Source organism: Anopheles coluzzii, chromosome 3 (genome assembly GCF_943734685.1).
Source record: "Anopheles coluzzii chromosome 3, AcolN3, whole genome shotgun sequence".
NCBI classification, from domain to species: domain Eukaryota; kingdom Metazoa; phylum Arthropoda; class Insecta; order Diptera; family Culicidae; genus Anopheles; species Anopheles coluzzii.
The window spans coordinates 39,546,095-39,567,498 of record NC_064671.1 but is presented as its reverse complement, the minus strand read 5'-3'; the positions used below and the strand labels follow the sequence as shown (position 1 = coordinate 39,567,498).

The window sequence follows — 21,404 nt, the reverse complement described above, 5'->3', positions numbered from 1 at the left end:
GCCTGACAATCTCCGGCTTCAAGCAATCATAAAAAACTTTTCGATCCTCTTGTCGACACTGGTTGGTGGTGGATTGTCTGCAGGCCCTCGCTGAAGTAGGATATTTGCGATAATAAAATGTGTACTAAATTGTTACTTATTGGTTTCTTGGCTGGTTCTGCTATCGCTTCCTATAGTCAAAAGTGTCCAATGATGAACCACAGAAGATTGTAAGCAGATTGAAGCGCATTATGAACAATTGCTTAAGCCAAGATGCTTCTGGGTTAAATTTTTTGACAATTTACTTCCTTCAGGACAAAAACAAACACCAAAAAATGAATGCTTCCTGTGTATAGAGTGAATTGTTATGTGATATTATGACAGGTTGAGCCGCTTTGTGAGGCATTTGTAATCAATTTGTTTTTACTGGATGTTGCGTGAACCCGCACGAGCGCATCTTTGAATTCAGCATTGAGTAAAACTACAAAATAAATTCAGGTAAAAGTAAATAAAGCAACATTGAATGTCAAATGATAGAAAAAGGACTGTAAGCATCATTCAGTGAATTAATATATTCATTAGGAATTCTTACAAATTTAATTCGATACTCACCCATTGAAATCGTTTAATTTGCATTACTATTGTATCCAGGAAATTATTTTGATTTTTTATTTCACATTCACACCAAAATAACCGGCTCCTGTTATTTAGAGTAACCATTTTTCGTTCATTTTCAGAAAAGTTATAAAAAAGAATGCAACACACCTGTGGCCAGATTTGTTTGATTTTTTTTTTATTGAAGTCTTATCTTTACAACATCCTTGATACACATCATGTATGTATGTAAAGGTTTACGACTTTTTCATTTCATTTTGTGTTTCGTCGTCAATTTTTGTCACACATCCTATCGTCCTTCTTGTATAACACAATATATGATAAAATCTTAAAATCAAAACATGACTCACAAACTAATGTTTAGTTTAATGTGTGACGTTTTTCTTTCAATGAAGAATCGCGCATCATTGGAAATGTTCCGTTTTGTTAGATGGCTTTGGAATTCGTATGTAATTTTTGTTTTGTATATTAATCATTATAAAATCTAAGTCAAGTTTAAGCGCAGAGATGGTATGGAAATAATCGATTTATAAGAGAACCTATCGCTGATCGACAACTTCTGTTGGAACCTTTTTGCAAGGTACCCAACGACCTGTCGTAAGCGCATGTTTTGAAATAAGATATCGGTTCGGGTTTCAAGCGATCGCGTTCGGTTCAGCAAGGAAAGGATAAAAAGGGCGACAGTACACGGAGAAGGTCTCTAAACCAAAAGCTGGAATCGAAGACTCATTTTTTGGCAAACGTAAAACAATAAATCGTTTCGGCAAAGAATTTACACCGCGTTAGTATTCATTTCGCAATAACTACCCTTGAGACATGTTTGCGATACGAGTATGTATATTTTTTATTTATTTTTGTGTTAATTTTTTCTGGCGAAATACTCTTTTTGTTTATTTCTGGTATTTTATGTTACAATTTCCTTCATTTTGCTTACATATATACACATATACAATTAGACGAATCAACTGTATTTGCTACGTAAATCGGTTCGTATCGCAGCTATTATTGAAATGGTTCCTTTTTTATTAATGCTACGAGCCGTTCACGTTTCATGATTTCTTTTATTACAACCTCGTTCACCGATCTTGTCGACAGATGAGTATCAAACATGGCTTTGGACTTGATTCAGCGAACCAAATAACAATGCTTTCAAATCGTGGGTAGCAGTATCTAGAAATCGTAAGTAATAATCTTTTCTTTTGTTAGCAACACCAATCGCTGTAGTTTGATTGAAAATATAGTCTGTTTGGATACACACGACGATATTAATAACCATAACAAAAAAATATAACATAGAACACACGACTGAACCTTGATGTGAAATGCTGAGGTCCTTTATCTTCGATAATTTTGTAAAATAAGTAAATGCATGCTCATATAGCACATAGATGAATGAAATTTCCATCGAAAGAAATTGCTTTGACCGGGTACTAAACATTATCAACCATCATTTCAGTGTGCTATTTGTTCAGCGAAACTGCACTGTAAAATCGGGATGCATTTCTGGCATCGGGACGCGTAGTATTGTTGAGCGAAATGAAAATGCAAACTGCACTTTCCTAACGTTTATTCGTTGCAACGATTGAAGTTGTGTCAATAGACGCTTCGCAAATTGGCAAACAAAAGCTCCATGGTACAGCTCATCTGCAGCGCCGGAACGAAAGCTCTTTTGATCCACTTCTAAAATGTTCTGCTTCTCCTCCTGACCCATGTCAATCACTGTCATCCTTATCCTGCGTCTGATTTACCGCATCATCGTTTTTAGTGACAGAAACATTCATCGTAATTGATTGAATACACAAGTTACTCTTTGCTTTGCACAGGCGAGTGGCTTCAGTTGTCTTGTCGTAGCAAAATGCAACTTTTTTATTGATCCTTGCGAAAACAGATGATTTTCAAAAGATTCCATTGTTGTAAAGTATCCCAACAAACAGTGGAGGATGTTTGAAGAGACATTGGCTTAGAAAATTGAAACCAAACAGCGCTGGTGTTATTAAACGCTCAGATCGACTTCACCAAACGGTCTACACGATTTTTACCTTTTTATTGAAGGAGTAATCATCAAAAAAGGAAGAAAATAAAATCGTACCGAATTTTTTGTTATGCGGATGGTTTTGTCGATGTATTTGCTTTCATTTGTGATTCATTGAAATTTTCATTCCGATCAAACGAGCAGATTGTCCGGCAATTTGAGTGGACGGTGAGTATGTGTTTGCTATGTAACCTGTCCGGTTAAGCCTTTGTCTCCAGATTTTTGTTTTTTTCGTCGGAGTTTTTGATTGAGTTTCGAGTTTTGTTTGTAATTTTTGTCCGCTTGCAATCCACGTTGGACGAGGTTGTTGTGCGTTTGTTGGTTTGTTTGATTATTTGTTTCTGCTTTGATTTTAGTGGTCTTATGTTTTGTGATTTTCCGGGAGGAGGGAGGTTTACATCACAGCGACGGATTAAGAATAATGAAGTGTGCGGCATTTTGCCATTTCAAGGTTTCTTGAGACTTTCTTCTATTGAGCAGAGTTTTCGTCTCTCACTATCGCATTGTGTTGTTCTATTGCAGTAACGAAACAATCAACAGCAAAACAATAGCAACAACGTTAAAGATTTGATGATTGAGCTACAACGTACTGTTACTGCGTGGATTTTCATTCACCAGATCAACATTGATCGATCATTTTCTGGATGCGTTTTACCAACATGGCAATGTGGCTTCGTCCACCTTCCCAAGGAACACGGTTACACATTTTGCAAATAGACGACAAAAATATGCCAGTTTTAGTTTTTTTTTTAAATCACCCTCTCGGCCTTATTATCTAGTAACCCATTTGTAGTTCACATCCATGTAATTTCTGCTCAGGGAACTCGTTTTCTTCCGCCAGTTTGCCCTTTCAAAATGAACTACTTTCTGTTTGTTTTTTTACAGTGTCCCTAATGGCACGAAACTAATGCGTGTCGAGATGAGACATGACATAGATAGACATGTACATAGATTGCAGATTAGATTTTTACATGCATTATTACAGTATATCATTGCTTGAATAGTTACAGGAATTCTCCATTTTCCGTGCGTAATTATAGCGAGCATTTAATGCTCTCAATCTTCGAGAGATCTAACCCTGCGTGTTGCATCGTTTGGATGTTTGTAGCCAGACGGAACCATTTATTGGAGGTTAATAAATTTCGAATTCAATTTGCTATGAAACTATGCACATTTATCACTTTTGAAACTTCTCGTTTTCCTGCGAACTGATGCATTGTAAAAATACAACGCAACATTCTCACTTTGGATCGTACGATCATGTTTTCATCATTAGGGTATTTGTATGTGTGTGTGTGTGGATTTTAAAGAATATTTTACAAAAAATATCTACCCGATCACCCGCATACTATTGAGAAAATCACCGAAATCGTAGTTCATATTTGATGAATTTGCTTATCTTGTTTCTTGTCGAGCTCAGGAACAAGATCCCTACAGCACCTGTCACAGCTACAACTACTATAAGAAAATATCATCATTTTCGATCTACGCTTTGCTTGGTTCGTAAATATTGACTAACTTATCGAAACGGGGACCTCATGTGGCTGAAAAGCTATACTCATCATCATCACCTGTGGTGGAACGGTAGGAACAGGAAGGTCAGTTTAGGTGTTTATCATCGTGTGCAGGTGTGGAAGATTATAATGGCTTTAGGTGATTTTTTTTATTTACCTGACTTGGCGAACCAGAGGTACTCCCACTACCTTCGAAGGTGTAGTTACGCAGATCGTCGAATGGCCCGGAGGCTGGGAAGATGTCGGCGCGTCGCTTCGGGTCGTCCAGGAACACGTCCTGGTCGGACACGACGGCAATATCTGGACCTGTTGGTGCGTTCGTGGAATGGACAGATCATAATAAAATATTGTTAGCAAGCATTGTTGGCCTACGATTTTAAATGAGCTTTCCATTAGATTGCACACAAAGACTGATGTACACAACTTGTAACATTGAAGCAACAAATAAAGATAGGGCGATGCTGAAGAGGGGAATACATACCGTCAATACAACCCCCAAAACGGCACATGCTACTTACGTACTGGCGGTACCTTATGTTGAACGAGCTCTGGCAGCGGTCCGATCGGAATCTTGAGTGTCTTCATGTCAAACGCTGTCATGTCGTTCTCACCACCACCTTCGTCGCAGTAGTTGATGATGTTCTCGCGGATGTCGTCCTTGGTGGCCGGCTTCTTGTTGAAGTTAGCCGAACGACGCCGGGAGCAGGAAAAATAAACAAACAGCAAAACTGTTGCGTGTGGAAAGGAAGAAACAAAAACAAAACTTGTCTTTAGAAAAGATTTGCAAAATTATGTTTAAAGCACACCCAAACTCGACTCCACTTACTAATGATCAGTAATAGGCAGGCTATAACGGCGGCCAAGGCACTGGTGCTGAATTTAAGCGCTTGTCGTTCTTTCAAAAACTCACAACTCTCACCCCAGTACGAGTCTGGACAGATGCACTTGTACTTTAGGCGCGGCTCCTGGTTGATGCAAGTGCCCCCATTCAGACACGGATAGTCCAGACACTCGTTCCGGTCGATACAGGTCTTGCCTTCCGGTGAGATAATCATACCATCGCCACAGCTGTAACGAAAGAGATTCAATCCAAACACAAGCTGTTAACTGTGTGACCAAAAATACACCCGATTTCTCTCAGTGGACATCGAGGTACTTACGCGCACTCGTACTTGTTCCATAGGTCGACACACTCGAACGGATCCGGACAGTACGCGTTCTGGCAAGGATTGTTGGAGGAACAGTAGCGGTCGATGTTCTTTGCCATCGTGGCCTGACCCCACTGGGTACCGTTAGTGGCTGGCGGAAGTGGCAAGCTTTTACCGTCCAATCTGCAGAGGAACGGGAAGCGATTATCAAAACCGAAAACCCTGAAAAGCTTTGCGGTCATACCCGCTAGACTTACCTTATATCGTCGATGCAACTCTTCTGATAGTCCGATATGCCATCGTACGTCTTGACGTCAGTGAACTCAGGCTTGCCACCCGCATACACACCCTCCTGCTTGTCCACTGACAGCCACTGATGTCCGTCGAACGAGAAGCTTTGGTTGAAGTTGGCACCCTCACCCCCGTCCAGTTCCAGGATGGCCGCTGAGCCGTACCTTTGCACCTTCACCACGTGCCACTGTCCGTCATCCACTTCGACCGCCGTCAACGCTACCTCCTGCTCCTCCACCTGGCCCGTGTTTAAGCTGTACCGGAAGTACACCTTGGCACCCTTCAGCTCAATGATGCCGTACTCGCGCATATGCTGATCGCTGATGCGGAACAGCTCGCCGTACGCTTCACGCGTGCGGAACCGCAGTTGAATCTGCGTCGTGAACTTGTCCGGCTCGAAGCTGAGCGCGTACTTCACGTAACTGTGCTTTTTGAACGTGGTCGGCGTGGTCGGCAAGCTGCAGTACGTGCCCGTCCAACCGGGATTGCATTCACACTTTGCCTCGTCATAGCTACCGACACACTTGCCGTGCTCGAGACACCGGGCGACCTGTGGATTCAGATCACACACCTCCTGCGTGTACAAACAACCGGGCGCACTACCCTTAGACAGTCCCGGGTGGGACAGGTCGTACAGAATTCCGTTGTGCTTAAACTCACGAATGCACCCCTGGAAACCGACCCCGACCGGCATGTACTGCCAGCGGCTGTAAGTGTAGTCAAACTTGTCCCTAAACACACCGCCAATCTGGAGCGGCGTGTTGAGATTCAGATGTTCGTTGAACTGCGGCACCTTGCCCAGCGCCTGGCAGGTGTGGTCGACAAACTGGACCAGGTTGCCGTCGTCGGTTTCGGTGATTTCGGCCGTCTTGCAGAAATCGACCACCATCTTTACCTGCTCAGTGTCCCAGAACAGATCGATCCGGTGCCATTCGCCATCGTTGAGTGGAAGTTTGGTCGCGATGCGTAACTCTAGCGTACCCGAGCCGTAGTCGATGAGAAAGCGGGGATAGCCCTGCTCCAGCTCCAGTGCAATAAAGTCAGATAGCTGCTTGCACGTTTCGTCCTCCTTCGGTGGTGTGATAGGTCCGTTGTAGAAAATTAAACCATCCGGCTTCGTTGTGATGATCTCGACGCTAATGTGCGACTTGTCGCACATGTCGAGCGGTGGGTACCAGGCCCAGCCACTGCCGCGGAAGCTACGTACGACCTGCTGACAGCGGGGCCCCGTGTAACCTGGTGGACACGAGCACTTGATACCCGACTTGGAATCGGTGCAGCGACCACCGTTCAGACAGGAATGGGATTTGCAGGTCTGCTGCTGCTTGTACTCACGCGAGCTGCACACACACTCCGCCGTGGAGTTGATCTGCACCCCAACCAAGGCGGTTTTGTTCGTATTCACTAGGCAGGGGTTCGATTGGACCTCGATGATGCTGGTGCACGACCCGGCACAATCCGCATTCTCCAGCAGACATTCGTCCACGTTCACCATCGTGATGTTGATACCCACCTCCTGCTCGATTTCCTCCTTGTGCAGCAGTATCACGCCGTTCAGCTGCACCGCCTTGTAGAAGTACGCGCCGTGCACAGCGAACCGCACATCGGTCAGCGGCACCGACCGATCCTTCATCTGCACACTGAACACGTCCACATTCTTTACATCCACGTTCAGCAGCTCCGCCAGCTTGTCCCGGAACCGCTCCAGCTTGCTGCGGAAGATATTCTGGGTGCGATAGTTCCAGATGCGTATAAAGTCCTCATCCGTAATGCCGGTCAGCCGGATCGAGCCGGAGTTGACGATCGCCTCGTACGAGATGTACTTCACCACCACCGACATGTTCGCGTACGATTCCTGCGCGTGCTTGCGGTCGTAGATCTTGAAGCGCAGCTTGTAGCGTCCCTCGCGTGCACCGCGCCGCATCGTCACCATGCCGGATGTGTCGTCTAGCTTGAAGCGTGGATTCTCGGCCTCATCCCAATAGAACAGCTTGTCCGAGGTGTCCCAATCGTCGAGATCGTTAACGAACACACGCCCGATCGGTGTGTCCGGCGCCTGGCCTTGGTAGTTGTACACGATCACCTCCTTGGAGCCGGGCTGCATGATGTTATCGTTCAGATCAGCGATCGTGATCGTCAGCGTGCTGGTGCCGGTTTGCGGTGGAGTGCCCGAGTCCTTAATAACGATCGGAATGGTGTACTGCTTGCGGTACTCGCGATCAAACGAGCCGAGAGATGAAATGATCGCCATACCGTCACCCTTGTTACTCTGCTCCACCTTGAAGGACGTCCGAATCACATCGTCTGCGTCCGGGTCCATGCGGAACTGGAACGGTGCCCCATTGCCCTCTAGTCGGTCATCCTTATCGACGGCGGAGATTTCGATGATCTTCGAAGGCGGTGAGTTTTCGAGCAGAATGGGCCGATAATCTTCCGCGAATACCGGCGCATTATCGTTGATGTCCTTCACCAGCACAGTCAAGATGGCAGAGGCCGTGCGCGGTGGTACACCGTCATCGGTGGCTAGAATTTCGAGCGAGTGTTTCGCCATCGCTTCCCGATCCAGTTCACGCTGAATCGTTACTTTACCTTCCTGGCCGATGGCAAACGTGCGCTTCTGGTCTGTAGCACGGTTAATGCTGTAGGTAATTTTGCTCTTACCGCCCTTGTCAATGTCGACCGCCTTGAAGGTGCCCAAGTTTTTCCTCACGTCCGCGTTTTCATACACAGCCGTCTCGATGTGCGGCTTCTTGAAACGAGGCGTATTATCGTTAATATCCTTCAGCTTCACAATCACCCACGAATGGTCAACGTGGTATTTGTCGCTCTCGTCAATCTCATCGTTATCGATCACCTGTATCCGAAATCGAAAGCCATTTATCTGCAACGGATCCTCGTAGTCTAGCGGCTGGACCACCTTCAAACTTCCCGTACCGTCCGCGTTCTTGACCATCGCAAACTTATCCGCCCCGTAACCGCTGCTTTCAATGATTTTATACTGGAAATTGTTTATCTCATCATCGTCATTCACCGTCACGGTCAGTATCGGTGCCTCGGGCAGCACACTATCGTCGGTTTCCTCCACCTCGACGAACCACTCGTCCTTGGTGAACCGTGGCGGCATATCATTCAGATCTTTCACCTTGATGGAAGCTGTCCCCGTACCCTTCAAACCTCCGCCATCGGTGGCCACTATCTGCAGCGAGTAGTCGGGCGTCTTCTCTCGATCGAGACAGCATACCGCCGTCGTGATAAGTCCCGTGTCCGGGTTGATGTCGAAGATCGGTAAACCAGTATCCTCTTGGATCACGTTCTTTTCGATCGAGTAAATGAACTTCGCGTTGGTGCCTTCGTTGTTATCGTCATAATCCTCGGCCTTTATTGTCATCACGTGCATGCCGATAGTGCCATTTTCGGTCACGTTGCCATACGCAATCCCGTTCGGGAACTGAGGCGCATTGTCGTTGACGTCTTTCAGGTTGATCTGCACCTCCGTAAAGCCCACCAAACCCTCGCCTCCTTCGTCCTGCGCAAAGACGGTAAACTTCCAAGACGCTCGTCCGTGTGGTGGATCTCGGTTGAGGGGCTGGACATTTGGAGGAAATGTTGGGGAAGGAGAACAATAGGCAAAAGAGGAAAAACAAGTTATTAGTTTTCATCATCACGGATCTCAAAGACTGGAATGTATTATTCTATTAAATAATTTCGAAATGAAATTTTGTTTGACCTAATAAAGCCTAACAAGACTCGGGACATTGCTGGTCCATTGTGTCGGTTTTGTTCGTTGCGACAAGAGAAAGTTTACAAAATTGCTTGCTTTTATTGAAATACTGTATTTACTTGAGGTTAAACTAGTGTCCGGTATACCGAGCTCAATAGAGTGTACTTTTGGTCCCACACGAATAATTTCGAGACCCGGCACATGGCACAAGTTGGAAGTTATTCGGAACTGTAGCAGACCACAATCTAGTTTTGCTATGGAAAAGTTTCTCCATCACTCCAAGGCTTCATTGCACAGTAGAGGCACATTAACTCTTGCAGACGTTAAGTTTCTATAGCGGAATTTTCCAATAGTAAAAAACTGCTGCAAAGACATTCAACGGTCAAACAATTCCAAAACAAAACGGTTTTCACATCCCTTTCCGCAGTTCTCATTTGTTATTCGTATTCTTTCGATTAACAGTTACGGTTAATTGCAGTGCTTTCGTTTTGTCTGTCGTCACTGGCAGACAACGGTGATTAAATCTTGCGTACGATTCTAAGTGCAGAATGTTGACCTACCTTAAGCACAAATATTTCCCCCGTGGCCTTGTTGATGTCAAAGTTGCTGTCGGAGGGATTTTCGATGTCAATACCGGGCCCGGTCAGGAAATAGATGATGTTGTTGAGTCGGTCCACATCGGCATCCGAGGCGGTAACCTGTTCAGGGCAAGGAGAAAGTCATCAATTGATAAGCAATAAGCAGCAAGTGGATGAAAAACACGTGTAGGTTTCTACGGCCTACTCCGTCTCGTGAACTGTATTAAGAAAGAGGAGCAGTACTCCCGAGTAAAAGCCTTGAAAAAGGCTGGCATCCCGATGCAAACTTCCGCCTATTTAACAACGGAATTTACTACAGAGGTCTTGCCACTCTTAATGAGAATCGAATTTCCCAAGAATAGCAATGCTCCCTAAAACTTGGAGGAAGAACTAAGTTAATAACACAGGATTTCTAACTCTATTTATTTATGATTTGTGGGGTACTCTTATCAGGAGCCCACGTGCTCCGTTAGCTATACAAACATTTTCTTGTTTAATTTTTGTTGGTGTTCTGCCTATCTCAAAATCCAACAACACGTTTAAAGGAGAAACACGAAAATTAAGAAAAGTAAATAAAAGGGAACGCTTGTTTCTACGAACTACCGAAATCGATCAAAGAAGGATGATTGACTCAATGAAATGCAGGAATTGCAAAGCCACTAGGCGATAGCCTATCTTAGGTTTGTTGCTTGTCCTGTCAAACCCAGTCAGTAAACAAGCAAACGTAAACGGAAAATATGAATGCTTTGTACCCGGATGATTGGCATAACTATTTGCTCGTTTGGATCAGTGAGATCGGGCAGAAAACATCAACGTACACCTGGCGTGTTTGGGTAGGTCGGTTGGGCTTAACACGGCTCTGAACAGCCATCGTCTGTCAGTTGGAAAATTATTTTTTTCATTTTTTGCTGCAAATTGCACTCCTCAATGATGTTGAATACTAAGAAGTAATTCATTTGGTTGGAGGAGAAATTGTTCGATATGTTTTCCACTCATGCACTCATGGACTCATGCCCCACCAAGAAGGTGTTCGACAGCGATCTTCAGTTAGGCATAAGGCGCAGGGGAGCACAGCGAACTCGATGACTAGACCAAGTGAAGCAAGTCCTGACGGAGATCGGGTGTCTGCATGGATGGGAGGCTGCAGCCAGCCACGTGGTGTATTTGCTTGTAAAACAAACATCATGTTTACTGATGCAATTACACCATTCCACTGACGGGGACACAAGAGGATGCACGGAAGATAGTAATCAATCGGTTGGATGCATCGCGGTAAGAAGAGGCCCTCCGAGCACTTAAAAGCAAAGTTCCATTACATCGTCTGAGCAGTGCGTTGTGAATTTTATCATTGCGTTAGCGCATCGGCACTGCAAAGAACTTTTCCATTGGACCACTCCCAAAAAGTTCCCCGCTGCTGTAGCGCACCGTAAGCACTGTACAAGTGGTTCAATAGCAACGAAAGCAAAAGAAATTTCCCCTTCCGAACACGACAAGAATCGTTCTAATCGTTCTTTTATATGTTCAACCTGTTTCTTGTTTAATTTCTGTCCATTTCGCTCCATTCTCATGAGACAGGGAAAGTTCAATGTCGTGCCGCACATTGAAATAGCCCCGTTTTTGCTGTATTTTTTTGTTGCTGCTACGAAAGGAACAAGAGGGCCGTGCATGAAGGTGGCATACAATAGCGGAGAAAATTGGCGTCAAGTAAATAGAATAGAGTTTTTGTCTCCATCAGCAAAGAGCTGTACTCCTGTGTCCTCATGGCAAGTGCAAAGGAAACAAGAAAAAGTAACCGAAAAGCAGTTAGCACGACACAACCAGTTCGCCGGTGGTTATGTAAATTTTAATGAAATTTCATTCTCCTCGATAGCTGCATAACTTTTTGTCTTCTCCTGGTTTCAGTTTCCACGTGACGACACTTTCCTTCCCCAATCTACTTGTATTTTTCTTGGCCTGTGGGCCGGATTTTCCATTCCAAAAGTTTGTACGGTTCTCAGCGTTTTGTCCTGTGTCGTTGCGTTGTCGTTGTCGGTGCAGCTTAGGGTGGACGTGCCGAAATGGTCAAATTTATGCATACAGCTACACCATGTTCATTCGATTCTATTTCTGGTGCAAACATTGTGTATGTTTGTTTGTATCATTCAAAGCCGAATCGTCGGTACTGGGGACGTATCTGTGTCAAGGATACGATGATGTGGGTCACATTAAATGAGCTTTTGGGAAGGCGTGCAAACAAGCGCAACATACCGACGCCAACCGGAAGGAATATGTTAAGAGAGTGTATTTATATTCATTAAAAAGTTTACTTCTCAGATTTCACATTCATTATAGCCGGTGTTGGCGGCCATCCAGCGCGGCAAAGCACCGAGTGACGTTTACCCAACGCAAAGGCAGATGGGGTAAATTCACAATCAGAAGCCAGCTGACGATGCGTTAATTTTTGGTGATAGCTCATAATTATGCAAAACGTTTTTCACAGGAGTTACCCGACGCGGCGACCGAATGTAGCTCGCTCACCGGATGTGCAAAGCGCCTGTGGCATTAAATAGCGATCTGATTTTGCGAAATTGCTTTGCTAACAACTGGCTTTGCTGCTTGTCTGGATTTGCTGCATTTTTTTTTGCTTTCCTCTGCCGAAGCAATTGAAGCACTTTAAATGTGTGACAGCTGTGAACCATCAATCTTCACCAGACACGCGAGAATATGTGAAAAATTTAGGTAACGGTAGCGTAGCGTAAAATCCCCCCCCAAAAACACACACTCACACAAACACAACAAACACACAAGTGCATTCAGGATAAAATGAGTCAGTTAAACAACAAGTAGGAACAATATAATAAACAATAACAATAACAACAATATCTGCACAAAAACACAAATGACGCAAGTGGCAGCCGATGTCCCTGGGAACATGACAAAGTGTGATACTACCTCCGACTCTAGCATGTTGTATGAGCAGGTACTTCACGACACTCGAAGTAGGAACAGCGTCTTCGTATACGTTGAGATGCCAGGCAATAGTTGCACTGGTATGAAAATATCAACGGACCTCTAGCTACAAATAACGATCGTTTGAGACATTCGACAGCGATAAGAGAAAAACAAAGAGAAAAACGGAATAACAGAGGCAAAGAGATCGAAAGTGAATACAGTAAAGTATTTTTCAGGATAGAATTCGTAACGACATCTCTACCCCGTCACAAACTTATTAATATTTATCCTTCGCCTCGTTAGGATGAGCTTGAGAGCGAAGTGGTCCTGTTGACGAGTACTGAAGCAACCGGTGGCAGTACGAGCTATTCGATTACTGACTTTTACCGTCATCAAATTGTGCTTACAATGGGCACGTTGTTACGGACAACAGGATAGACCAGCTAAAGGGTTGGTGAAAATTAGTCCCATCATGGTTTTCGTGGATCTCACGTTGACATTATTATGGTCGTTATCGTTTTCCCGTCACGTTGCAAATACTGGGAGCAAACAAAGTCTAGCGTGCGATACGAAGGTTTGAAACGAGAGAAATCCGGAGGATCATGTATGGCCACCAGAGGCACGTCAAGATACTCGGTAACTAAGATTATGCTTTTGCCTCACTGAAAATTTACTTCTGTTCACGTAAGCAAAAAAGACTGAAGACGGCTCGGTTCGTATAGAAAATGGGTTTTCTTGAATATGTGACGTTTATCGGTACGGGTGGCAACCGCTGCTTTTTTGCTGCTTTTATTATATTAATCCTGTTCGATGTAACGTGTAATGACTATTTGCAGCGCAAAAAGAGACGGTAAAAACATTGAATAATATTTACGAGAATTATTTGCAAACGAATGGTTTGGTTCGAAAATGTGAAAAAAAAAACAATTTTTCCATTCAATTTAAACTCTCATTTAATTTTGTGCCGAGCAAGCACTAACAAGGCTAACACTGGGATACACCGGGAAAGTGACGATGAATGTCTGAATGAAAGCTGAAAGCTACCCCATTAGATATGACGACCGATGCCCAATACTAAAAACATGTTTATTTTCATGAGCCTCCTTATCAGCATCACCGTTTCCTTCACTATCTCCTCACTATCTGAAAAGCGAAGTGTTAACCGTTCAGCAAAGTTTCTGCTAAATTAAAAAAATGTTTTTCAAAGACTTACTATCTCAACGAACGTGTGCGTCTCTGCACTGACCTTGTGCAATACCTTCGTAAGACCCACATAAGCCAGCACATCTCTGTGCCCATATGTATTTCCTATGTGTGGCTGGTGTCATAAAGCATGCTCCATTTTATGACCAAACACCACCGACCAAGAGCAGCAAAGTAACGTTCAGAGCCATAATTGAGCGTTCGAAACCAATAAACATGATGTGTGTCTTCCATCGAACGGAGGTCATTTATTTCACTTTACCCCAGGGAAGTGCTGCCAAAAGGCTGCTACCTTCGCACATGCACATCCTTGATCCCGGGAGTGTTTTTTCTAAACCTTTACGAAGCTAATGAAAACTACAATCTATCTTCTCAATGCCCCATGGTTCTCGTGGGGACGGATATAGTTGAAACTACCTATCGATGAACACCGGGCTCTATCCGCAGTGGGACACTATGCCACGTACACATCGTCGTTACGATTTTGGGGAAGATAAATGCTGTGTTTCTGCTAAGAGAACACATTTCCGTCTCTTAGTTAGAGAAAAATTAAGACAAGATCTATTGGTATTTAGTGTAGCAGACTTTCGATTCGAGCACACGTGAGGTCATCCTTATAGTGGCGGTCTCCAAGAATTTGAGAGAACTTGTGAGCACAGGTCTTTACTTTTTCCGTTTGCGCTATCAAAAGCCATCCTGGTTGAACAACTTCTCTGATACGAGGATGTTAGTTGAAGTATTTGGCAGCATGTAACATCGGGACGTATCTGCTATCTCAGAAATCCTCCAACATGCTCGAAAAACTCGTCATTTTGGTTTGCGCCAATTGAATAGAATACTTTCCCCTATTCTTGTTTGTGGAAATCTAGCCGATGAAGATATACTTTGTAGAATACCTTGGTTTGAGAAACTCCTTTATTCATTCTTCCTATAGTTATCCGCAAATGTCAACCGTTGTTAGCTGAAGCTGCCTTTCGATTCTGGTGCAAGACATTAGCAGAGTAGTCGCGTTACGCTTTTGTATAGTTCTGTAGAACCCTACCACAAGTCGTTTCACGTTAACATAGGACAATCAAAACAAATGGAGAACCACTGAAAATGGACCGTAATAGGGCCCATATAAGCAACGTTTATCTCTCTAGTACATCCGTATTCCCAATTCCTCGGTACCTTTGTGTGTTTCCTCTACTTCAAAAACAAGCTGCTAACTTTACGATTGATTCACCATGCTTGCAGTCCATCGTTGCGATCCACAAATGGGAGTGTTGATTGGAGTTAGCATGTGTGGCACGAGTGGCCCGGTGGATACAGATGTAGCTTTGGTGCAACACTTTACGGCCACGTAACTGTATGGACGTGATTTCCCCAGTTCTTTCCCATATTGTGGAACAATTTGTTTTCTTGGATTCATTTGTTTTACTCCTTTCTGGTGGTACGTTTCTGTTTCGACCTTTCAAAAACTGTTATTGCCACCGTTCCATACGCGGTTTGATAACTGAACTTGGACTCGTTCGTGGACCATGTTTTCGGTCTATATTACGACACGTTTGTGAAGTCTAGAATTCCGTCGAAGCTGAAACCGTATGCTGCTTTCTTGGAGCGAGTTGAACGAGGGTTTAAGTTTGTGAGTTTGTGAGAGGGGAGTAAATTTGTCGTAAAAGAGTGGAATTGTTTTTATGTTTCACGCCATTCACGTCGATCCCACATGTGCATATATTCAACCTGCTCCTGCCGGTTACTTTGCTTTTCTCGCACAAGATAAAACGATTTTTGAGAGAATCAAGAGCAGTGTGCCACCATCAAAAGCACATGACCTAGGGCAAAGCCACTTGCAAAATAGTGTACGAGAAAGTTTGGAATCTAACTTTAACCATACAACAGTCGTGTAAGGGAGTGCATTTATGTTTTACGGAATGTGTGGTGCTCCGCCGTTGACTGCATGCTACGTTTCGTAAGATAGTACGACCATCTTTATTACACCATTCAGTGCTTCGGCACGATCCCGACTTTCTAGTTGGGCTGAGTTACAGTGAGTTAACATTAGTAAAGCTAAACTGTCTTTGTCACTTGACTTTTGCAAACATTTTCTATTACGTGTTTGCGTGCAGTAGGAGGAGGAAATAATTAGAAACATGCTTTGGAGGTGGAAATGAGGGAATGGGCAATAAGGGAACTGTTGGCATTGTTTCGGGTGTTTGATTGCTCGGAGAAAATGCTCCATTCCATAGATTTATGATCGATGGAATCGAAAAGCTTGTGCGACGCGCAGATAGCAAGGGAGCAAATTTGATCAAAATGATACTACAAACAACGACGAGCTATTGAGTGCACGAGAATCGAGTTGCTGAGCAAATTAGAAGACTTCAATTACTTTATAAACAAGGCTATCTGGAGTTTTGAGTACGTTTATTATGACAAAATCGAAAAAATCGCCGTTGAAACATAATTTCATAATTTTCATAGGGTAGATAAGAAAAGGATGTAAGGATAGAATTGATTGATACACATTTCTATGATCTCTCGGAGCTTGCTATCGTTTCAGTCACAAGCTGTTTTTTTTATTTAGTCATATTTTTGAATTTGATAATTTTGTGTAATTTTTTTAGATTAACAGTATGTTATTTAATAATATATTGAACTCTTTTTTTATGTGATTTATTAATTTATTTTCATGTTTTTTTTTTTCAATGATTCATCCATCGATCTATTTGTTATGTTATTTGTGAAATAATTTATTTTTTTATTTTCCTATGTAATTACTAATCAATTGTGAGAAGAGCTATCTTTGGCGTAACTTTATTGACTGTGGAATTATAATTCGACTTTTTATTAAACAGTTATATTGTTTGTGATTGTGTGATCCGTATACGAACGCGATATTTTCTAAAGTATCGCCCACGTTTATGTCATTGTTTCCATTTATTGACGTGTAGTGCTTTGTAATTATCAAAGAAAAGGCAGTAGAATACATTTTCCTCAACCATAATTTATCATGCTTTAAAAGGTTAGAAAACTGCTCAAGAAAACACAAACAAATGATGAATCCTATTGCGTTGCACAACAGGCTTGGCCGTGCTTTCCCTAGCCAGTCCGTCTGCGGCTGTCTGCGATGGCAACTGCACCGGCCAAGATATATTACAATATTGCCAGAATGTGTTACATTTTTGTTTGTTGTTACATGGGAATATTGTACTTTTTCCTTACAGCGCCAAATTTCATTCCAACGAAGCATGTTTTTTGTTTGCCGTTTACCGTTGTTTCTCTATTGAAACATTCTTTAACCGAAAGCATTTCCGTTTGCTTTTTTTTAACCTTAGTGTTTCCTCACTTGCTAGCCTTATATGAAATTGTGTACACTTGGACGCGTTGTAACTTTGTATGCTACATTTCGTATGGATACGGAGTTTTCTAAAACATTTGCCCGATCTAAGCACCAAAACATGAGGAATAACTGGGACATGGGGGTTTGCTGATTGTTCTATTTTGCCACTTGCAGACAATATGCACGGCCAAACAAAGTGGTTTTGTTTGGAGCTGGTGAATATTTTTCATTGGTAGTGAAGTGATGTTTCGCATGGAGGAGCAAGTGCAGTGCATCAAATGCAGTACGCCAATTGAAATTGCGAGATATTTATGACGTAAGCACATTGAACAGGCAGCAGAATAAAAAACACATGTAATTGTATAAACAGCATTGGCTTCCTCGAGCTGTACTAAAACATATGAGGCGAGGAAGTAATGTGTATAATAAGATGTGTATAAAAACTTTGAGGAAAAAGGCAGCGAGAAGAGGTGATTTGGTGTTTGTCAGATAATTCAGCATGTTGTTGGGGGCAGCTGATTGTATTATCAAATGACAAGAGCAACAAGAGTGTCCCATAACGGAACATAATTAAATGCACAAATGTGATTCCTGTGTACGAACTTTCCAGTGAAGCAGAAATATTTTTGTAAACGAGCTTTTGGGTTTGATTGATTTGGTCCCCTGGCTAAACGAAATAATCTCAATACTTACGTTTATCACCTTGCCAGAAAATGTTGATAATCTCTAACGATCAATTATTACAATCAAGTCATTAGCAGTTCTTCCTGATATGATGATGCCGATGATATGGCTTCGTATTTATTATCATAATGGGAAGTTTACTTTCGGTGTCCCCTTATCACACCATCGGAAGCACCTCGATAAAGATCATTTTTCTATTAAAAGCCAATAGCGTCCGCGTGGTTCACCTTCACTAGAGTGATAAAAATTACCGTCATCGGTAAGGTAGGAGTTATATTAACTATCTGCTCAATTTGCAGTTAAGATGCAATTTCTCACTGCTCATGGGTCTCAAGGGACAATCGTTGGTCGTGGAGGATAGCTCACTACGTTTGCTGCTTTCTCGTTTATCCCGCACCGAAGCAAAGCCCCAGAGAAACCCCCAGGGAGGAAGCATAATAAAAGCGTGACGAATCTTATGAAATTGCGCTTTTGCTTTTACCGAAACCGCTGGCTCGAAATAAGTTTCCGGAAATAATTTTGTGGTGGTAGTTTCATTTTTACTGAAATGGGTAGTAAAACCTCGTTTCCCTGACCAAGTGACATGGGGTTCGGTTGCTTTTCGAGCTTCCGTTTCTGGTTTGTTAGGCAAATAAAACGAACCAAAAAAGGTTGGTGCGATGGTTTTGATGCTCTCCTATGACTTCCTGTGATTTTTCTTTCATTAGCCATATCGGTAAATGAAAGAGCCGGAAATTGTGTCACCAGTTTGTTGCGACCCGAGTCCGTGTCCGTGCAAATATGCAAACTGGCTGGACGTTCTTTCAAATGGGCTATTTACCGGATGTTTCCTTTTGGTAGGCAAAAGCGTATCTCAGTGAGGTTGAGCCTGTATAAGGGAAAGTGAGTTTGCAGGAGACGAGGAATGGGGGCTTAGTTGTCGTCATAGTTTTCAAAGAACGGAAAACGATGTTGAGATTTTCAGTCCCCGATCTTCAAACACTCCCTTATCGCTCCGTTCCCTTCGGTAAAGATTAAAATCAACGCCCCGATGGCGTGCAAAAGTGAATGTGACGGCGTCTGTCGCTCTGCGGTGAAAGATAAAACATCAACACAAAAGGCAGTACTTTTGTGACCATTGGCAATAGCACGCTGGAAGCAGGATGTCTTTCTTGATGCATTCGTCGGGGAGGGATGCATTGTCTAACTGGCTGAACATCCCCGACAGCTAGGCCCGAACATCATGCATACGTAAAACTTTCCTTATCAAAGTATTACGTTGTGTCTTAAGGAGGTAAACTGTTCGAAGAACACTGCCCCCATCCCAATCGCCGGCAAACAGCAGTCGACCGGAATGTTTAAGCGCTGAGACAGCACGAAAGGAGTAGTCGGACGTGGTTTCGCTTGTTTGTTCTTTTCCGAGAATCAACCGCGGATTTCATGATGGCTTTTGATCATTCTTTCCGTGCGGAAAAATTCATTGGTCAACCGTGTCCACAAGGCTGGTGGCAAGGGGCTTGGGAAGAAGCGTTAAGTTGAAATAAATTATTCATTGTTTGACAAAGATCGTTCCTAGAAGAAACCAGTCTACGACGATAGTCGTGATGGCATAGAGAGCAAAACTTAAGAGACATTAGCAGACCAGTTAAGCAGGTCAAATGACTATGGGCTCCTGGGATTCACAATAAGTGGAATTAGTTTGCGTCAGAAAATTTTTGGCAAAATTTTGGACTGACAATCAAAAAGTTTATGGACTGCTTTGACCGGTTCAAACACTTTAAGTGAATTTTAAAAAGTAAATGCTCCAATCCCATTGAACTACCGCCAGCGCAGGTTTTGTTTAATGATGTAGAGGAAAAAAGAGGAGCTGAACCTTCAACTCAAATTCCTACGCTTATCAAGCTACTGAGCCAGCTTTACTTCTTCTTTTGGCACAACAACTGTTGTCGGTCAAGACCTACCTTGTACCCACTAATGGGTACAAGTCAGCTTTACACAACTTTCTATAATCGCTGTGGTTTAGTTAATAATCATCCCACCGAGCTCTACACCGGACGCAAGCTACCGAAATTGTGGAATGAGCATTATTTATGACGTGGAATACATTAAATTGAAGTGGATTCATAAAACTACTTCATAACTGTTAAGAACAGTCCGGCTGAGCCCTTTTAAGCTAACCGGGCCCAACGGGATGAAGCGAACGAAGGAGAGAAATTCCAATTTCCAAGGCTTTTACTTGCCCCAGAACTTAAACAAATCCTTACATCACCCTTTCGCAGGTTGAAATGGTGAACAGGATTTCTTTCTCTCTCTCTCTCTCTCTCTCTCTCTCTTTCTCTCTCTCTCTCTCTCTCTCTCTCTCTCTCTCTCTCTTTCTCGCATGCACGCGATGAATTGGTGCTTTGCTTTCAGCTAAAAATTCGACTTGCACAAAAACCAGCTTTATGAGCTTTATTTTTTGGTTGCTACCGGTTGCAATTGCTTTATCTAGTCAATAGGTAGAAACTCATAGATAGCAAGTTAATTAGAATGCCAATAGAATAGTCTTTTTGTCGCACTAAACAATGAAAAGTTATTCTAGCAGGCAGATATTACCAAACCATCATCAACTAATTCTCTACATTCATTTTTCATAATTATTGCGGTCGTCCACTTGTCAGCGATGAAAAATTAAATTTCATTTATTTATTTATTTGAAAAAATCTTATCATACGATACACTGGGGTCTAAAGGCTTCGAATCCCCCAGTGGCAACTACACGCGATAGAATGAGAGATAGCAAGTTCAAGCAAAGTTCCACTTTGAGCCAGCAGTGTGAGCGAGTTTAAGACTCACGCACGTCGGACAAAGTTGAGAGCAACCAAACAAGAAATAGTGTGAGAGACTTTTATTTTATTTATGTGTGTGACCTCGCCCACCCGGGATTACGAAGTGCTACCATCATACATTGGAAGGAATTATTTCACAATCGCATTGTTGAGCTGCTTACAATGATCGGAGCGGGAGAGAACGAGAATGGAAATAACACAACATACCCGGTGCAAAGCAGCTTGCGGGAAGGGATTTAAAATGCGGCTGTGTTTTTTTGTGTATGGTTGTTGTTTGAGTTTTATTTCGTTTGGTCTTGGTTAGAGCCCTTTGGTCTCAGTGCGTCCAACTGGAAAACCATTTTGCAGCGATTCGTAGAACTTTAGCCGGGAAGCATTATGATGCCTCAGTGATTTGGGAATTTTCGGTTGACTTGCCCGGCTGGTGGCTCTTTTCCTATAATTCCTCTTTTCTTTTGTCTCTCTCATACTCATTCGATTGCACCCTTCCATTTTGGGAACTAGCACACTGCGTTCCAGGCATGGTAAGTTTCGATCTTCCCTGTCCCTTCTTATACTGAATATATGCGGAACATACTT

General features: G+C 43.1%; 1 protein-coding gene across 1 annotated transcript in view; it reads right to left on the bottom strand.

Moving 5' to 3' along the window:
- Positions 1–806: 806 nt before the first annotated feature.
- Positions 807–21,404, bottom strand: part of LOC120954867 (putative neural-cadherin 2) — a 141,645-nt gene continuing 121,047 nt past the window's right edge. The window contains exons 7-13 of the mRNA XM_049608282.1: positions 9,861–9,998; positions 5,546–9,165; positions 5,301–5,471; positions 4,967–5,208; positions 4,659–4,868; positions 4,298–4,446; positions 807–4,197 (exon numbers count right to left, since the gene is read on the bottom strand). Coding sequence (XP_049464239.1) covers positions 4,141–4,197; positions 4,298–4,446; positions 4,659–4,868; positions 4,967–5,208; positions 5,301–5,471; positions 5,546–9,165; positions 9,861–9,998 — 4,587 coding nt within the window. The 3' untranslated portion in view covers positions 807–4,140. The remainder of the gene's footprint in view (positions 4,198–4,297; positions 4,447–4,658; positions 4,869–4,966; positions 5,209–5,300; positions 5,472–5,545; positions 9,166–9,860; positions 9,999–21,404) is intronic.